General features: G+C 39.7%; 1 protein-coding gene across 1 annotated transcript; it reads left to right on the forward strand.

The window, feature by feature from the left end:
- The first annotated feature begins 4,004 nt into the window (after positions 1-4,004).
- On the forward strand, positions 4,005-11,333 carry LOC114352642 (GDNF-inducible zinc finger protein 1-like). The gene is made up of 6 exons (XM_028304316.1): positions 4,005-4,154; positions 5,224-5,337; positions 6,069-6,142; positions 6,253-6,369; positions 6,523-6,647; positions 7,664-11,333. Exons 1-6 carry the CDS (start codon positions 4,005-4,007, stop codon positions 8,398-8,400), a joined length of 1,317 nt encoding a protein of 438 aa, XP_028160117.1. The 3' UTR covers positions 8,401-11,333.
- Positions 11,334-17,541: the final 6,208 nt, after the last annotated feature.

A 17,541-nucleotide genomic window follows, 5' to 3' on the forward strand; every position in this document is an offset into this window, starting at 1 on the left:
TAGACCAGACACCTGCGTTCATTCTCCATCGCTATGCGATCCTCTCACGCGGTGCTAAGGGAGTTATTTGTCTGCAAGTAATCTACTCTCCCAGAGTTACCTACTGTTTTTGCGATACGTTGAACTCTAAATCGTTTCGCTTCCTAAATTGTAGGGTTCTTGGCACCCATAATCAGAGTCGCCGATGCAAAATAGAAGATAATAGAAAGTTGCCAACCTTCTAAGAGTTTCAACTCCATATTGTTCTAACTTTACTTTGAATAGTTTGATAAATCGCATTTTCATATCCAATCTGAAGCTTAGCTGCACTTGATGAGGTTTTGTCAAATAATTTTGCTAGAATACCATTTTTTGTACTTGTATTCATTCATGAATAGTATTTTTATTTGTTTATCTACAGACTAGATGCATTAATTTGCTGGAATCATGGATATGTGAAGGAGATAGGTAAAATAAAAACAAACTTCCCTGTGACATCAAGTCCCACCATCAATCGCGATCGGCGGCCAGCGGGCAGCGGCTGGCCTCCAGCACATTAATTTATCAGGCAGTTTATCTTAACTATTAATCGTCCGGCTTTGTCAGGGAATCGCAATTGATGTAGTCCTTGTATTAGTCCCTTCACCGTTTGCCTGATTAATTGCCCCGGACAGACAGACGAGCCAATTCGGGTTAACAGAAGTTCACTGACTCGACGTAAAAAGCGCTGAATGAAAAAGCAGAGTCCGAGTGCATTTTAATGAGTACGTAAACATACAACTGGCCACTGAAGTCACTGTTCTTTATCCTTAAGTCCTTAAGGCTAGCATTTACCGCCTCGATGCCGTGCATTCGTTTACCTCAGCCCCCGCACACCTCGAACTGACACTCGCGCTGACATTGCGCGACGCGATGACGCCACAGTGTAAAAACAAGCCGTAAGTTGGATTAAACCGTAATCTTCAAATAGTGAATAAATAAATAATAAATATCCTTCGACATAATATTTGAACACTGCGCCTCTAGTCTCAAACTAAGCGAGCTTGTACTATGGGATATGAACATACTTAAATACTTTTACATAACAAAAATAAATACATATTATGGTTAGAAAACACCCAGCCCGAAACAAACATTATTATAATGTCCATAGACACAAATGTTTGTCAATCAATAATGTCAAATGAAAGATGATAATATTAAGTCAAACAAATACTTTTTACCGACAAAAGTAGTAAATGATCACAAAAATTTAAACTTCATTATAATATGAAATAAATTTATTTCTATACAGTTCTTTTACATTTTGCTATTCTATTTATGCAAATGACTCTAAATTAATTTTTGTAAACCCAGAAATAGTAAACAATCCTCAAAACAACTTGCTTAGAGGTCCTCTTCTGCCCTTTTAGATTTGTAACTCAGATTCAAGCAGTAAACTTCTAAAATAATTATTTATGGTATCAATTAAATAACTGTATCGCCATCTAGTTTTATAATTCAGCATCTTTAAAAATTTGTGAAAAATCTGAATTGATGACTCGCCTTATATTCTTTCATCATCAAAAAGTACCTAAAATTATCATCTTATTGTAAATTATGGCAACTATTTCCACATAATTATTTGAAAATATAAGACAAAAATGTTTAAGTTTTACAAAACTATGTAGAAGAGCAGACATCTCGAAAACCATACAAGATATTATCGAAAAACTTGACTGAAAAAGTAGTAAATTAAATGAGTTTTCATTTTTTTGCAGTAGTCATATCGCTAGGACGCATAGTTATTTATTTAGACAGTTTCTGAGATATAAGCGAAAAACCCAAAAATGGGACCTTCAAAGGCTGCGATCGAGAACTTTTGTCATTCACTTGTTACACGTGTTTTATAAGTTCGGCGATTTTTGTTTGTTAGGAAAATTAAAAAATATTTATTCAGATTAGACCACAAGTGGCACTTATGAACGTCAAAATAAAATATAGTAAATAATTAAAAAAAAAAGGTAGCCCTTATGGGGCACTTTACATATCTCCTTACCATTTGGGCCCTACCAGCGCTTCGAGACAAACATAAATGGCAAGTGTTGAGAAGAAACGGTGGAACAAACTCCTTACGATTAAAGAATTTGAATCAAGTTTTGCTTATAAAATGAAATGAAAAGTGTTTGAAATGTTAAAAATGGTCTTTGGTGAGTCTGCTGTGAGTGGATCAAGAGTTTCCGAGTGGTAAAATCGTATCTAAGAAGACCATGAATACATAGAAGAGAGCGCTCTGAACGCACCAGCATATGAACAACCGATGAAAATGTGAAAAAACTGAAAGAAGTGGTTATGAAACACCGTCGAATCACAATTAGGGAAGATGCTGATGATGTTAGCATATCGTTTGACTAATGCTATGAATATTTTTTGGATTTTTGTCGGTATGAAACACATGGTAACAAAATTTGTTCGAAAATTGGTGAATTTGAGTGAAAGTGGCGCGAATTTTTGCTAAAACAATACTGTAACAATTTTCCAGTCTCCACATTTACCGGAAATGGCTGTGTATGACTAGTTTCTATTTCCGTGAATAAAAATAACTTTAAAGGGTCATCGTTTTACAGACATAGGTGACATTAAACACGCTTCGCCGATCGATGTATTAGCTATCTCAAAGATCGACTTTAAGAAGTATTTTGAGAATTGAAAGAAGCGCTAACACACGTGTATAATGTATAATAGGGACTATTTTAAAAGTTTAAATACTGATGTAGATCAATAAATAAATACTTCTCTGAAAAAACGAAAATTCCCGTTATTTTTGAACAGACTATGTACATACATAGANGCATTACCATTACCATTTAAGATAGCAAACCAAGAAGCTATCGACTCTACCATTATCAAGTTATGCGGCGAACCAGACTGCATAATTATTAACCATTACCATTTAAGTTAGCGACCAAGAAGCTAACGACTTTACCATTATCAAGTTATGCGGCGAACCAGACTGCATAATTATAACCATTACCATTTAAGTTAGCGACCAAGAAGCTAACAACTTTACCATTATTAAGTTATGCAGCGTACCAGTCTACATAACCTACGACCATTACCAAACCAGTAGCAATCAAGACGCTACAAACCAAGAAATAAGATCGACCAGGTAGCAACCAGAAGCTACAGATCTTAAAACGACCATTTTTACCAAGTTGTAGTAAGCAAGAGGCTACAACTAACTATTGTTTTATTTATTTATCACTGTGGCTTGTGCATTGCCACAAAATCTTCATTTTTCATATTACCATACTTTGCTACATTGCGAGCGCATTACTACCATTCAGCGATTCTCGCATAGTTTCACCTTTCTGCAACTAAGCATTTCGCAGTCCATTGACTTTATACCAAGTAAATTATCATAACATTTTTGTAATGGTTTTCAAGTAAATAATATTATCATTATTAGGCAGTGTAGGTTACCAATATTAGTTAGGCGGGGGAAATTATAACAACCATAACTACCAATACTTGTCCTTCACTACCATCCTAACACCTACTTTTCCTACCAACGACAACTACCATCATCAACGACAAGTACCATCATCTACCACCAAGTTGAGCAACTACCACCATCATCAGAACATCACCAACCTGACAGCAGCGGATCAGTTACCGGCCTCCCGGAAGTGGGTCTCACCGGTAACCGAGAAGTCGCAGATGCTGTTCAGCGCAACATAAGCCAAGAGGGCACCAATCAAGAGGACAACAGCTATACAACAGCCTGGCCACACCAGCGCCAGGCCCACCATCAGCTTGACCACACCAGCGCCAGGCCTACCATCAGCCTGACCACACCAGCCTGGCCACACCAGTGCCAGGCCCACCATCAGTCTGACATCACCAGCCTGGCCACACCAGCGCCAGGCCCACCATCAGCCTGAACACACCAGCCTGGCCATACCAGCGCCAGGCCCACCATCAGCCTAGGCAACACCAGTGCCAGGCCTCACCAGCGCCAGGTCCGCGAGCATCCTGGCATCACCATGAACCACTCCCGCGAGCTGCCTGGTCAGTCAACCAGCCAGGTGGACACCATGTGGACAGCCAACCAGAGGTCCACCACCTGGGTCATCAACCACTCATGGAGTCACCGGCAGCCAAGGTCTTCGGTCATCGGGCAGCAGGGCAGCCACGTGCAGCATCCTCCGCGCCTTCTTCTTCTGCGAGGTGCCAATATGTACGAGCACGATCGTACATCCTGCTGCACCGTCAGCATTGACCGCCGGGCGACCCATGAACCCTCAGCGTGCACCGTCGGCACTCTACACCGACGGCACACTAACAAATACCTTTAAATGTGTACAAACAATAAACCATGTATAAATAGCAATAGTTAATACCAATAAATCAGATATCAACCGTCCGTCGTTGTGTCTCATTTCCCCCCGCTGCGGCCAAGACACCCTTAGCCGTCGCTATGATCAGTCCGGTGAGTCTGCCGGGCTGGCAGCGGGTCCCCGCCGCCTACCTGCCGTCCTAACGCTGCTGCCCTGGGCGACCTGGGCACAGCTTCCTTCCTATCACACCTTATTATGTCTAAGTATTTATTGTTAGGCAGGGCTAGGGCTCTAGGGACTTAGTGTCTTAGGGAATAGGGACTCTAGGCTCACTAGGGAGTTAGTTCCCTTCCTGACCGCATATCCCGGGCACGGGAGCGGTGCCTTACAACCACTGCCTCCCGCCCGTACACGCCTAATTATGTTGCTGTCGCGCTCGCACACTCACTACGAGCGCCCGTCGCACAGTCACGACAGCAACATAATTACGCGCGAGCGATAAGGATGGGTAGCTTGGGGTCATTGGACAAAATTCTACGTGCTCACGCACCAGGCTTTAGTACTATTAGTTCATTTTAGTACGCTTAATCTATTCGGTAGATCGAATGAAAAAAGTCTTTATTCCTATGTAGTTATGGTCCAATATCGAAAAACACTCGCAACACAGTTACAAAGCCGTATCCATCTCACTCGCGCTCACATGTCACTAACCTCACGTCTCATTCTATCACTATCAGTTCATTTTAGTACACCGGAATACGGAGTAGTTCGTTCTCGTTCACATAAATAAAGGAATTGCTTCCAATTAGTACATAGTACATGTACTACACAAGCCTACATTGCTGACAGAAAGGTTTTTTCGCATATTTCTCTGGCTTACAAGATGTGAATAATTGAATCTCAACCTTACGTGTATTGCGTTTAGATCCACAAGCGCACGCACAGCGACGACCGGCCGTGCAAATGCGAGGAGTGCGGGCGCGAGTTCCGCCAGTGGAGCGACCTGAAGTACCACAAGACCTCCATACATTCCGACCAGGTGAGTTCATACTCCCTTAGGAGGCCTATGTTCAGCGGTGGACGTCCTGTGGCTGAAATGATGATGATAAGTTCATAATTTGACAGCAGTGTCTTGTTAGCTAGAGATCAAATTCTTCAGATGTGTATTTTCGAAATCATTATAGGTATGAAGCATGGGAGCAGCAAATGAGTGTTTTTGTGACGTCAAACTTCAGAGACTTCAGATCTCTTTCGTATTTGTATACTCTATCACGTCACAATATGTCATTGCACATATAGATGACCCACGCTGAACTGTCCCACCAAACTCAATGACAGGGGGGCGCTACCATCGTTCAACTATATGGTTTCCAACATGACAAAAATCGGAACCAGCGATCCGGTATTGACGGTGGCGCCCCACTGTCAATGTCATTGATAGGACAGTTCAGTATTTTGGAACTATACATTACACGCGCAGCTAAAGTAGACGAACACTTACTCACATTGTTGTAATATTTGAATGCAGAACACACATAACAAATATACATTCAAGTTTAAATGTCGTTTACATTCTCACTTCACCTCATTCTTGCTAAATGTGTTCAAGCACTTTTCAGTTTAACTACGCAATACGTCAGCGCGGCGAGCGTATAATCTTGCTTGTGTTTATCGCCTCAACTCTCGCTGCGAGATTTAGAGTAGGAATCAATCAACCAATGTTTTAGGTGTTAGTATAATTTCCAATTTACCTTTCGTTCCAATCAACAGAAACACTTCAAATGCGAGTTTTGCGGGAAAGAGTTCGCTCGCAAATACTCGCTGAACCTCCACCGGCGCATCCACACCGGCGNTCCTCCTACCGCCTCAGCCACATCGTACGCCCACCGCCGAGTGCAACCCCCATGCCCTACGCGACCCTCTGACGCCCGCTCGCAAGTACTCGCTGCACCTCCACCGGCGAGAGGAACTACAAGTGCGAGTACTGCAGCAAGAGCTTCCGCGCCTCCTCCTACCGCCTCAGCCACATGCGCACGCACACGGGTGAGTGTAGTCTCTATGTGGGACGCATCCCAGGGAGCCCCCTCGCAAGTACTCGCCGCACCTCCACCGGCGAGAGGAACTACAAGTGCGAGTACTGCAGCAAGAGCTTCCGCGCCTCCTCTGACCCCCCACCCCCGAGAGCTAGCCCTCCGGCCGTGCGCGGCGCCCTTCCGGGCCGCATGCGAGTGAGCCCGCTCGCAAGTACTCGCTGCACCTCCACCGGCGAGAGGAACTACAAGTGCGAGTACTGCAGCAAGAGCTTCCGCGCCTCCTCCTACCGCCTCAGCCACATGCGCACGCACACGGGTGAGTGTAGTCTCTATGTGGGACGCATGCGAGTGAGCCCGCTCGCAAGTACTCGCTGTTAACCTAATGTAATATAAGTGTCATAAGTGCCACTTGTGGTCTAAACTGAATAAATATTTTTGATTTTGATTTTGTAATTACGTAACTTAAGTGGATCAGCATCGACTCGGCTACTGCTAGATGAGGCCGCGCTTACGGATCGCCAAACGCTTTAATCAGTTTGAATATCCATACTAATATTATAAAGAGGAAAACTTTGTTTGTTTGTTTGGTTGTAATGAATAGGCTCAAAAACTACTGGACCGTTTTTAAAAATCCTTTCATCATTCGAAAGCTACATTATCCACGAGTAACATAGGCTAAATTTTATTTTGGAAAAAATTAGGCATCCGTAAAATATGTTGATAATGTAGTCCACGCGCGCGAAGCCGCGGGCGGAAAGCTAGTACATAATATGAACGTAGAGCTATAAGCTAACGCACAATGAACCGTAAGCGCGGGGACGACGAGTAGTATGCTAGTTGAACTGCTAGTTGTTAGTAGTGGTAGTTGAACTAGACCACGAATGCACTGCGATTAGTTAGCTTGTCCCGGGGCGAGGGAATGACGTCACGATTCCGATTAATGTGCGTTGCAGTAGGGAAGGGAGTATCATACAAAGAGTTACTGAACGGCTCGAGTTGATAAAGTGACGATCCCTTTCCGAGTTGATAAGTGTGCTATAATCTTTACTCATCTAATAGACAGTTTGACACCATACCCCAATAATTCGAAACCACAACTGTTTTAAAAAGACTCTTCATTCTGGTGTTAAAAACCTAATTTATTTTAAATTACCTGTAAATTTCGATTTTTGATCGAATTGTAATTGTAAAAGTAGTTTAATTGGGTTGACAAAATAGTGACGTCACTTGCTTGTAGTGCCATACAAAATCTATGGGAGAGTTTCGTTTTGACAGTTTTAAAAAGTACGTCAATTGACTGTGGTGTCAACATGTTTATTGTGTTGTCGGCAGGCGACCGGCCGTACAAGTGCAACGAGTGCGAGAAGTGCTTCCGCGTAGCTGGCGACCTGCGACGCCACACGCTGACGCACGACAAGTCGCGAGCGCGACTTCGCGACAAGCCTCGCGCGCGCGACCCCAAGCCCGAGCCCAAGCCCGACGTCAAGCTCGAAAGCGCCGACCCCACCCCCACCCCCGCAACCCCCGCCAAAACCTTCAAAAAAGTCGCCCTCGCCTCCACCACCCGCCTCCCCACCATTCTCAAGGTCGAGAAAAAACAACCCCGCCTCAAGAAAAACCCCGTCAACAAAAAAGGCGGCGCCCCCAACGTCACCGTCGCCAAAAACGACACCTTCAAAATCGCCGAGAACAACGAAATCGAGGTCTTCGAACTCCGCCAGCCCAGCCACTACAAGGAGATGTATGATCCCGGCGAGTACAGCAAATGCATGTACAAGGACAGCGAGCGGGTCTCCGACGACCGAGATGTCATGTTCCGAAACGTGTGTGACGTCGAAAAGCCGTACCGAAGTGAGAACACTGACGGTAAGATGCAAATATACACTCACGTAGATAAGAGTAAGGATTATAGCGGGCCGGTTATAAGTAGTTCGGTCTCTTTGGGCGATATTAGGCATCTGGAGAGGGAGCTGGCTAGGGAGGTGAGACACGACGGCCTGCACGGGGAGACGATCGAAAACGGTTTTTTAGATAGACTGACAGCGTTATATAATATATCGGCCGTATGAGACTTGCTAAAAACTCACAGGAATAGATCCCTGAAATGTCGTATATTATCACAATATTCACGATTTACTTTATAATTTGTTGCTGGATCACACAAATTCATTCCTATTTATTTCAAATTAACACAAATCAGTATAAATATTAGATGAATAACAACAGACAACCGCCGTTCTGTGACAGATATAATACATTGCTATGTGCGGTAGCGACGGGCCACATTTCAAGACCGCGGAGGCACCCTGGCGTGGTACGTGGCTCTAATGAATGCACACCTGACTGACTGACTGACTCAGGCACTTATTTAATTTGAGTGTGACAAGGACGCTTACTTTGACACGGGCTCCTATAAAATAAGTTGTGCCAAAAATTCCCATGGCCGTAAAAACCTTTTATTTTATAGAGAATTCAAATATCTAATATAAATTCTAACCCCTTATTAATACTTAACCCAGTACAAAAACATTTTTGAACTTGCTGGGCCTGTGTAGAGGTTAAAGGCCATCAAAAATTATAAAGCATGCGCGCCGTGATAAAATCTTATCGATGATTTTAGACGTCAAATGTATTTTATCGCGTAAAATCGATAAAATTCTTCTATAAACGTTTATCATGGTGCGCATCCTAGGCCTACTGTTTACGCTACGCTAGGAACAAGCGATAAATAGTATTAGATCTAATCAGCTAGACGTAAAAAAGCAATAAGTAACTACTTAATTCAACAATAGAAAACATTGCCCCTTTTCTGATGTGGGGTAAAAAAGACTGTCCATTGGATCATGAGCAATAATGGGAGAACATAGTATTTGTACATCGTCTGCCGTGATCACACCGTGATATGATTAACTATTAGTTAATAAACTTAATTCTAGGTACAATTGATATACTTAATTATAATTAATAAACTAGACAATCCTAATTTATTGTAGAACCAATGTATATCGACCATTAGTACATTAAACGGATGTATACAAAGTTACATATTTATCTTCAATGTGTGGGAAGTGTGATTAGTATAGCAATAATAAGGTGCTAATAAGTTGGCACAGTCGTCAGTAAGCTTGGATTATCTCATTCGAAAACTAGATTTCTCATTTGAAAAAGCTAGGCAATTAATTAAGCGATAATAAATACAGTATAATTTGTTGACCTTATACACATAACAAGCATTTTGTTTTCATATGGGTCACTTAAAAATTAGGAATTGATGGTGAAAACAGGCATTATTCAATTTGCTAGGTTGCAGGCAAAATCTTTAGCATTAATTAGCTACATTAAATAATTGAATAAGACTACTCAGAATATGTCGCTAGTTAACAAATCATCTATAGCTGTTAATTATTCAAATCAAAATTCTTAGGCTGAGTTGCACCACCTAACTTTGACCGTAACTTTAACGATAACCGGTGTTTTCTGTACGAAATTTGACAGATTTTTGACGTTTGTCAATGTTAAAGTAAGATGGTGCAACCCAGCCTTATTTGTGGTAAATAATAAAAGCATAATGCAGGCTCTGACTGAAGTCGTGCTTCGACTGTTAGTATGCATAATTAAACTTAAAAATAAAATTACTAATAAAATAAAACAATTTTTAAGACTCATGTTGATTCCATCTATCTTCCTATTTATTACCTTTCTTCCAGATAGTTTAAAGTTGTTAATATAACTGTTATCGAGTTATATGCATAAATATTTATTCAATATCTGTTATGACATGGAACAGAATTAATATCTTTGCAACAGAAATATGTAGCTTAGTGTTACAGCTGCTGTATTTCGAAATCTTTTTAATATAACATTGTTTAAACTCAAAAGCTTTATAATTTTGGTGACTGATCGAGCGAGATACATAAAAATAAAATACGCGTGTTAATAAATAAATAGTTGTTTAGTACCTGTGATGTACCTGATTTGGAAGTCTTTCAACGTATGGGATAAATTCGAAAGTTTCATCAATATTTTCATCTTCATTTTGAGACTACAACGTGTAGGTAGGCCCAGTAGATCTAATGGTTAACTTTAGTCCTATTTAATTACATGAGCATTTTAATTGACTACCGGTCTGTAACCAATATCACCAAAGGTTAAGTTCTCTAAAAAATACTTTATGTTGACCTGAAAAATCATTGACTTTTTAATTAACTTACCAAAAATAGATTTTAGTTGCCTTGAAATCTCTAAACTTAACTGTTAATTGAGATGGAGAACAAATTAATTATCTTTTTGACAGCTTTTAAAAGTTACTTCAATTGATTGATGGCATCAAATACCCATTGTTTTTATTAATTAAACATTATTAACAGTCATAAGTTCTACACAATATACCTACGCTGAGTGCACACTGTTCGACTGATATTTGTATATGGGTGGATGTTCAACGTATGTATGTGTAAATAGTTCATGTAAATATATGTTTTACAGTATTTTAAAGTTTATATATCATAATAATCGACTTATTAGCAGTAGTGTAGTTTTAACTATTTTGTATTTTTGCTATATAGTACGTATATTGTTATATTATAATGTAGTAAAATAACACGTAGCTAGACTCATTTCATAGGTTGTTCTATAAACAATATGCAGTGGTGGGAATGTTCCTTTCCATGTGCTGATTTACAATAGTTATTAAGGTTGAGTTACACCATCTTACTTAACTTTAACAAAAGTCAAAAATCTCAAACTTCATACAAAAAACACCGGGTACTGTTATAGTTAAGTTAAAGTAAGTTAATGCAACTCAGCCTAATACATTTGTTGTTTAAAATATATTCCGGTTTTTAAATAAAAACAGTTTTATGAGTAATCTTCCATGCCTCACACAGTTCTATGTATGTTATCTATAAGACTTTACTTCTATTTACCCTTACATTTAAGTAGTCGAAACTATTTATTGCAATAGTAATTTTGTACATAATGTACTTGATGTAAATATTTATATTACTTAACAAACTGAAAAATAATAAAAGAAATTTCATATTACAAATATTTTGTATTATTGTTGAAAACACGAAGGCTTACCTTCCATAGAAAATTACCCCACGACCGACATTTATTTATACGAATAAATCATTTAGGAAGAATTCGTAACCAACTAAACATGGAATTTGCGGCGTTTCCGAAATATTTCCAGATTTCCAATTATGATACTTTGGCCAAGAATCCAATAAGATGCTTAGTGTTTTCCATTTGTGAATCACAGCGCTGCAATGACAACTGACAGCGGCATTCGGGCGGCGACATCAAAGCGAGCGCGCGCGCCATTTCCGCTGAACGCACGCGCATGCTATTCAGGGCTAGAGGTGAGTGCGAGTAGTTTGCTGTATCGATGTTGGGGGTGATTTTTGAGCTCTATAATATTGAAACTGACTGATTGAAATCGCGACTACCAAGTCCGTTAAGGAACGCCTCTTCGGTATTTTTGAGTCGAGTCATCTCCCTCGCTCAGTATAAGATATCTGTACGAGCGGCTGAGACAAATAATATACTTGAAAATACAGTATGTGAGGGATGGAATAGGGAGTAAACCTGCCAACATCGACTGCTGTAGGTAAAAGTAGAGTCTCAGCTAGAATATTGGTAGATAGATGGTAGAATCTTAGTAGTAGTAGTCATTTGTTACAATCTTTCTCTCAATCCAGTTCTGTCTATACTACGTAAAGCTAACGTTACAACCTGTTAAATTAAGAGGTTCAATTGAACCACCAAAGACTTCAAAGTGGGTAGGTAATTCTTATTTGACGTGTTTGCGTAAAAAGTAACTTCCAATTGAATTAATATTAATGGGTCATACAGGTTGTATCGATAATTCCGTTCCTAACACTATGAAAGATTCCCTTGTTTAGAATATCGGGAATAATGTGGCGCCGTCCATTGCCAGGAATGTTTCTTGTTGGAAATTATCCTGCTTTCGCCTCCGAGATTTATTTTACCATGTAGTACCCCTGTACGACAACCCAATCCGCACACAATATTCAGCGTAGTAGTATTAAAAAACAAAAGAGCGGGCAACCCCACCCCTACCACGCTGTGGGCTCGGTGTCCGAGCGGTCTCATTCCTTTGTGCGCACGCGCAACGACCGCACGCAGTATAAGAAAAATGCTTAAGTGACGTCACCAGGACGTTTTTACCGACAAAAAACGTAATTATTTTAAGTTGTGCAGTGTAGTGACGAGAATTAGACCCAACAAAGCTATATTTCTGGCTTCGTTTGTAGTCCCTAGAGCCCTAACAATACCTTTTAATTAGATTTAAAGAAAGGTTTGATAGGAAGGAGGACTGCACTAAGGCTTTCTTGGCCTCAGTGGGGGAAATGAAACACAACGCGGACGGTTGATATCTGGTTTATTACTGTTATGCTATTGCTATATACAAGATTTACATAATGTACACAATTCAATGTGTCCAGTCCAATGTGCCGTCGGTGTAGAGTGCCTACGGTGCACGTTCGTCCAGGGTTCATGGGCCAGTCGGCTAGCATGTTGTAGGTCGCGGTCGATGCTGACGTGCTCGTACAGTATCCTTGTGGGCAAGTAAGATTATAACCAATTCATCTTTTTCCTTGAGGGTAAAAATTTGCCCCCATTACCTTTTACCATTGTCGTTCTTATCGTTAAATCGCACAAAACTACACAGAACTTAACACAACATCTATCAAAATCAATTTTCATTTTCATTTTTGGTGCAACAGTCATCTTGACATTTACTTTTTTTAAGGCAAAGGAAATTACAACAGAGTACATAATAGTCCAAATATCTTTTTTGTCTTTAATAATAACCCAAAAATAAAAAAAGACATCAGTTTTGATCAACTAGGTGTTTCTAGTGGCACTAAATTAATGACTGAGACGTTTGATGACTCTAATTAGGTTTTTATTTATGGCATACTTAGAATTGCTCTAGGGCCTTTGAGAAAGCTGCAGACATGTACATTCTCAATTATTTTGTTCTTCAGATAATATCCCAATTTTACTTATGAAGTTGAAGAAGCAGGCTCTCGAGAAAACTAGAATAATTTGTTTATTACATAAAAATAAATTCTGATATTGATACTTTATTCTAAAACCTTTTTTATTATTCAAGTAGGTCAGACTAGTGGTATATATGAATAATAATTCATTTTTAATTGTGTAAAAACTTTTTAACAGATCCTACTTACTATTTATTACATCGATTTTAAAAAACAGAAACGTCACAGTGACAAATGTCGCGATGATCGCTGTGGGTCTAGACAAAGTGCCATTATAATCGCAAACCAGTCGAAAAGTGGTCGAAAAGCCCCTTTTTTGTATGGAATTTGACGGATTCGATTTTCGATTCGATCAAAAAGTGCGTTTTGTCTAGGGGGGCTGATCGCTGCGTGCAGACGCTGCATAGATCGCCGCGACCAATGACAGGACGCGTTGATGTGAATACATCGCATTGAAGTAATATTACTACGTATAGAACAGACATCGCGAACAAAATATGTACAGTGCGGGGTGCGGGGCGGGAATTTGACGGACAGCTGTCAGTCAAATCCATGACTATCAAGTTTCATAATTTATGGCGATCTTAAATCTCTTCGGCGAAAACAGGATAATTTAGATCGAACTTCACTTGGTAAGTTCGTTTGATCATTCAATTATGCCGAACGCGCTCATTAGTCATTAAGAGAGTTCTTAATTGCAGTTTAAATTGCTCTGTTTGCGCTAACCGATGAGAAGAGTTTGCATGTAAGATCTGAAAGTTTAAACAAAAATAACTTCTCAAGTGCAAATGAACTGTAGGATATAAAATATTAAGAATGACATAAACAGGACACAGTTATCGAGGTCGACATCTGTTTTACTTTAAAACAATGGAACTATCACGGAAAAAGCTCTACTTTCCAAATTATGCACATTAACGCCTATCAATAAAAACTAGGCAAAGTCTCATTTCGACAATCCATCTAACACCAGTCTGCTGACTCTGTTTGAACCACTATGTCCAATGGTTTTATATCAGGAGATTGTAGGTCAAATAACGTCATATAACTACTTGCTTGATTAAATCAAAGTTATGTATCGTCTTTGAGTTTTCATATTGAACTCGTAAGTACTCCCAGACTTCTGGGTGGGTAGATAAAATCTCCATGTTCGAGTTTCCTTGCCCCCAAAATAAATGGCTTGTTTTCCGCTCCAACTGCGCAAACTTTTATATGTCCATCGGCCCATATCTGAACAATTATAACACTTTCCCAATTCTTTAATTAGCCCACTATTTTTCGCACAAAGAAATGTTGTTTTCGACAAACACCATACGAGTGGGCGCTGAAGATATAATTTCAGATATTTTATTTACATTTACCTGAAGGAATTTGCTTCTGGTAGTTGAGTAAGTACGAAGGCATTTTTCTTCGGGAAACGTGTGCAAAGGCATCGCTCCGTGAATTTCCACTTGTGTGACTGGACCTTTGATTAATGCGACGTTTTCGATTTATTTAGTTTGGATCTGTATATTTTGTTAATCGGTTGTTTAACTTTGAATTTCTCACGTGCTCCTGTTTTGATTTAATCTACGATGGGTCTTATTGCATCATCGATATGCAGGTTTTAGAAGTGACTGTATTAAATGGACCAGGAAGAGTGTTAGGATCATCCGTTGAGGAACTTTCAAGGCTTAAGGCCTAGATATTTATTTAGATATGATACGTAGTTAGGTGGTAGTATCCTCAGGGCTTCCGTTCAGAAAGTTCTAAACAAACTATATCTTTAAAAATATGGGTCTCTGTAGGTACCTACACATTAATCAGAGTAATAAATTAACTCCATGAATGAACAGAGCGTATTGAGTAGCGTCCTGCGTTCCCACATCATTGCCCAATACAATTAACAATAGGAAACAATAGTTATACTGTTCCTTGTACGTGTCGGCGGCTGAGCCCGCCAGTTTTATTTTAGTCGCAAATACACCTTTAAAGAAATCACATGTNTTAACAGTAATATACCTGAACATAACGTATATCAATATAATAACGTACATCGGGTATATAATATTAACGTACATTGGTGACGCCCGACGTGATCATTACGTATACAGTGTATCAATACGCCCGACGTGATAATTAGGTATACAGTGTATAAATACGTACATTGGTGACGCCAGTTGATCATTTTTTACGTTTGGGACAGTGCATTGTGGATGGATCCTCACGACAGACCCGCACTTATTTACGCCGCGCCTAATACGCCGGCGCCTTTTTTAGCGGCACCACCCGCACAGGCGTCGACGGAGACGGATACTTTGGCCAGTAGAAGTGTTTCGTCGAGGATACCAGATATCTGGTCATTCCAACCGCGACTCAGGTTTGTCCAGGAAGCAATCAGGCCAGAATATACAGAAATAGCCGAAATGAAAACCTCCACGCCGGGAAGCATTCACGAATTATCGGAAATGATTAACCGACTACAAGTGGAAATCGCTGAGTTACGCCGGTCCAGAACACCTCTACGGCAGGAAAGTTCAACCGTACGAGGGAGAATAGGCCGATCGGGTCAGCGCGACGTGAGTAAGTCCCGAAAAAAACCAAATTGGTTATGTTTTTATCATCACCGTTACCGTGCTAAGGCTGTGAAGTGCGTCGAGCCTTGCAATTGGAAGGGNTAGTAACTAAATAAGACGCAATATAAAAATTTCATCCGTTAAAAGCCCTCAAGTTATTTCTGAACTTTAGTTTAGTAAAAGATTCAGAATCTCAAATCGCTTATTTTAAAAATAAAACCATTATTAGAAAACGAATAGAGGTAACTTTGGGAATTTATTCTATCGAGTCAACTTCATCAAATCGTGTTTCCATCCGTTAATAGCCCTAGAAAATATCCTCAACTATGCTCAAAAAAAATCTTAGCCTTTTATTTTACTGTTTAGTACCTCAAAAATGAAAAATGAAAACCTCATTTTCGCCATTTTCTCTGTTACCCGGCCTTAAGATTGAACCAAAATGGCAGCCACTCAACATGTGTTAATGTTTATTTACTTTCAAATAATAGTTGCTTTTTTAGTGATTATACAAGTATGTGAACATAATTTAGAGATCAATCATCGTTTTGATTAGTACAATTTGATCTTACGATGAAACGTTTACTGTGCGTTTACTTATTCGAAACAGCGTGTTTACATAATGGTCAATTTGATGCATCTGGACACTTGAACTACTCTAATTTTGAATTTAATAAAGATATCCTAACCAACTTCGTTGTAACCAAAATGAAGTACCTAAATTAAAAAGTCTAAACACAATAATATTATGTAAACAATCTGAAAAGTTAACGTAATCGAAAGATCGTGCTTGTTTGAATGAAATCTAAAATAATACAAAAGTTGTCCGTTACAGCCTGGAACGATCGCGGCCAATAAAGCTGGAATTCCACTGGAGGATGTTTGCCGAACAAACTTCAGACCGGGCGTAACATTCGGACTGGTTTAGGCTTGTGCTACACTCACAGCTATAAATTATGAGTGAATTTATAGCTCAATTAAGTTTGTAATTATGTAAGTTCAAGTGAAGTAAAATAATTTCCCCGTTTATGGTACTCTTGCTGGGTTGTCTAAAATCTAAAAGATACTAGATAAAATCTTTATTGACATAATAAGAAAAACAATAAATTAAACTATACAAAGTATGGTGCAAAAATGCAAAGGAATGAAAGGAAAATATCCTTCCCAACAATATTTTCACCTAAAAATATGCGTTTTCAAACTGTTAACTTTCAATAAAGTCTCATTTAGGTCTAGTTTCGTACTTAATTATCTTTTAAATGCGGCTTATTGACAATGCCCCATTTAAAAGGTTCCCTAAAAATAGGCTCAATATTGATTTAGCCCTATACATGGATACAGTGGAATCTCCTCCTTTTTTAAAGCCGGTTAAAAATTACCGCTTCCACTGGAAGCAGGCCCTTACCTCGCCCCGCACTGAAACGGTGGCTAACGCCAATTGATTCTGTTGAATTATTTATCGGGAGGATGTCGCAAATTATACTGACAACGGGCACTTGAAGAATGTGTGCTTCAATGTAAGCTCACGGGTTCGATTCCCAGCTGTGACAAACGAAAGATGCGGTTTTTGGTTCCTTGTATAGTTGAAAATTAGGCAATTATACTAGCTGACCTGCGTCCTAACAAT

Source organism: Ostrinia furnacalis, unplaced genomic scaffold (genome assembly GCF_004193835.3).
Source record: "Ostrinia furnacalis isolate ACB-3 unplaced genomic scaffold, ASM419383v2 OfSCF1411, whole genome shotgun sequence".
NCBI lineage: Eukaryota > Metazoa > Arthropoda > Insecta > Lepidoptera > Crambidae > Ostrinia > Ostrinia furnacalis.

Excerpts from the sequence above, each read along its gene's own strand:
- LOC114352642 (XM_028304316.1), top strand. The coding sequence starts at position 4,005 with ATGAACCACTCCCGCGAGCTGCCTGGTCAGTCAACCAGCCAGGTGGAC. Across the intron at positions 6,370-6,522 it reads AGTCTCTATGTGGGACGCAT|GCGAGTGAGCCCGCTCGCAA; the intron begins CCCAGGGAGCCC and ends TCCGGGCCGCAT. Across the intron at positions 6,648-7,663 it reads CCACATGCGCACGCACACGG|GCGACCGGCCGTACAAGTGC; the intron begins GTGAGTGTAGTC and ends TGTTGTCGGCAG.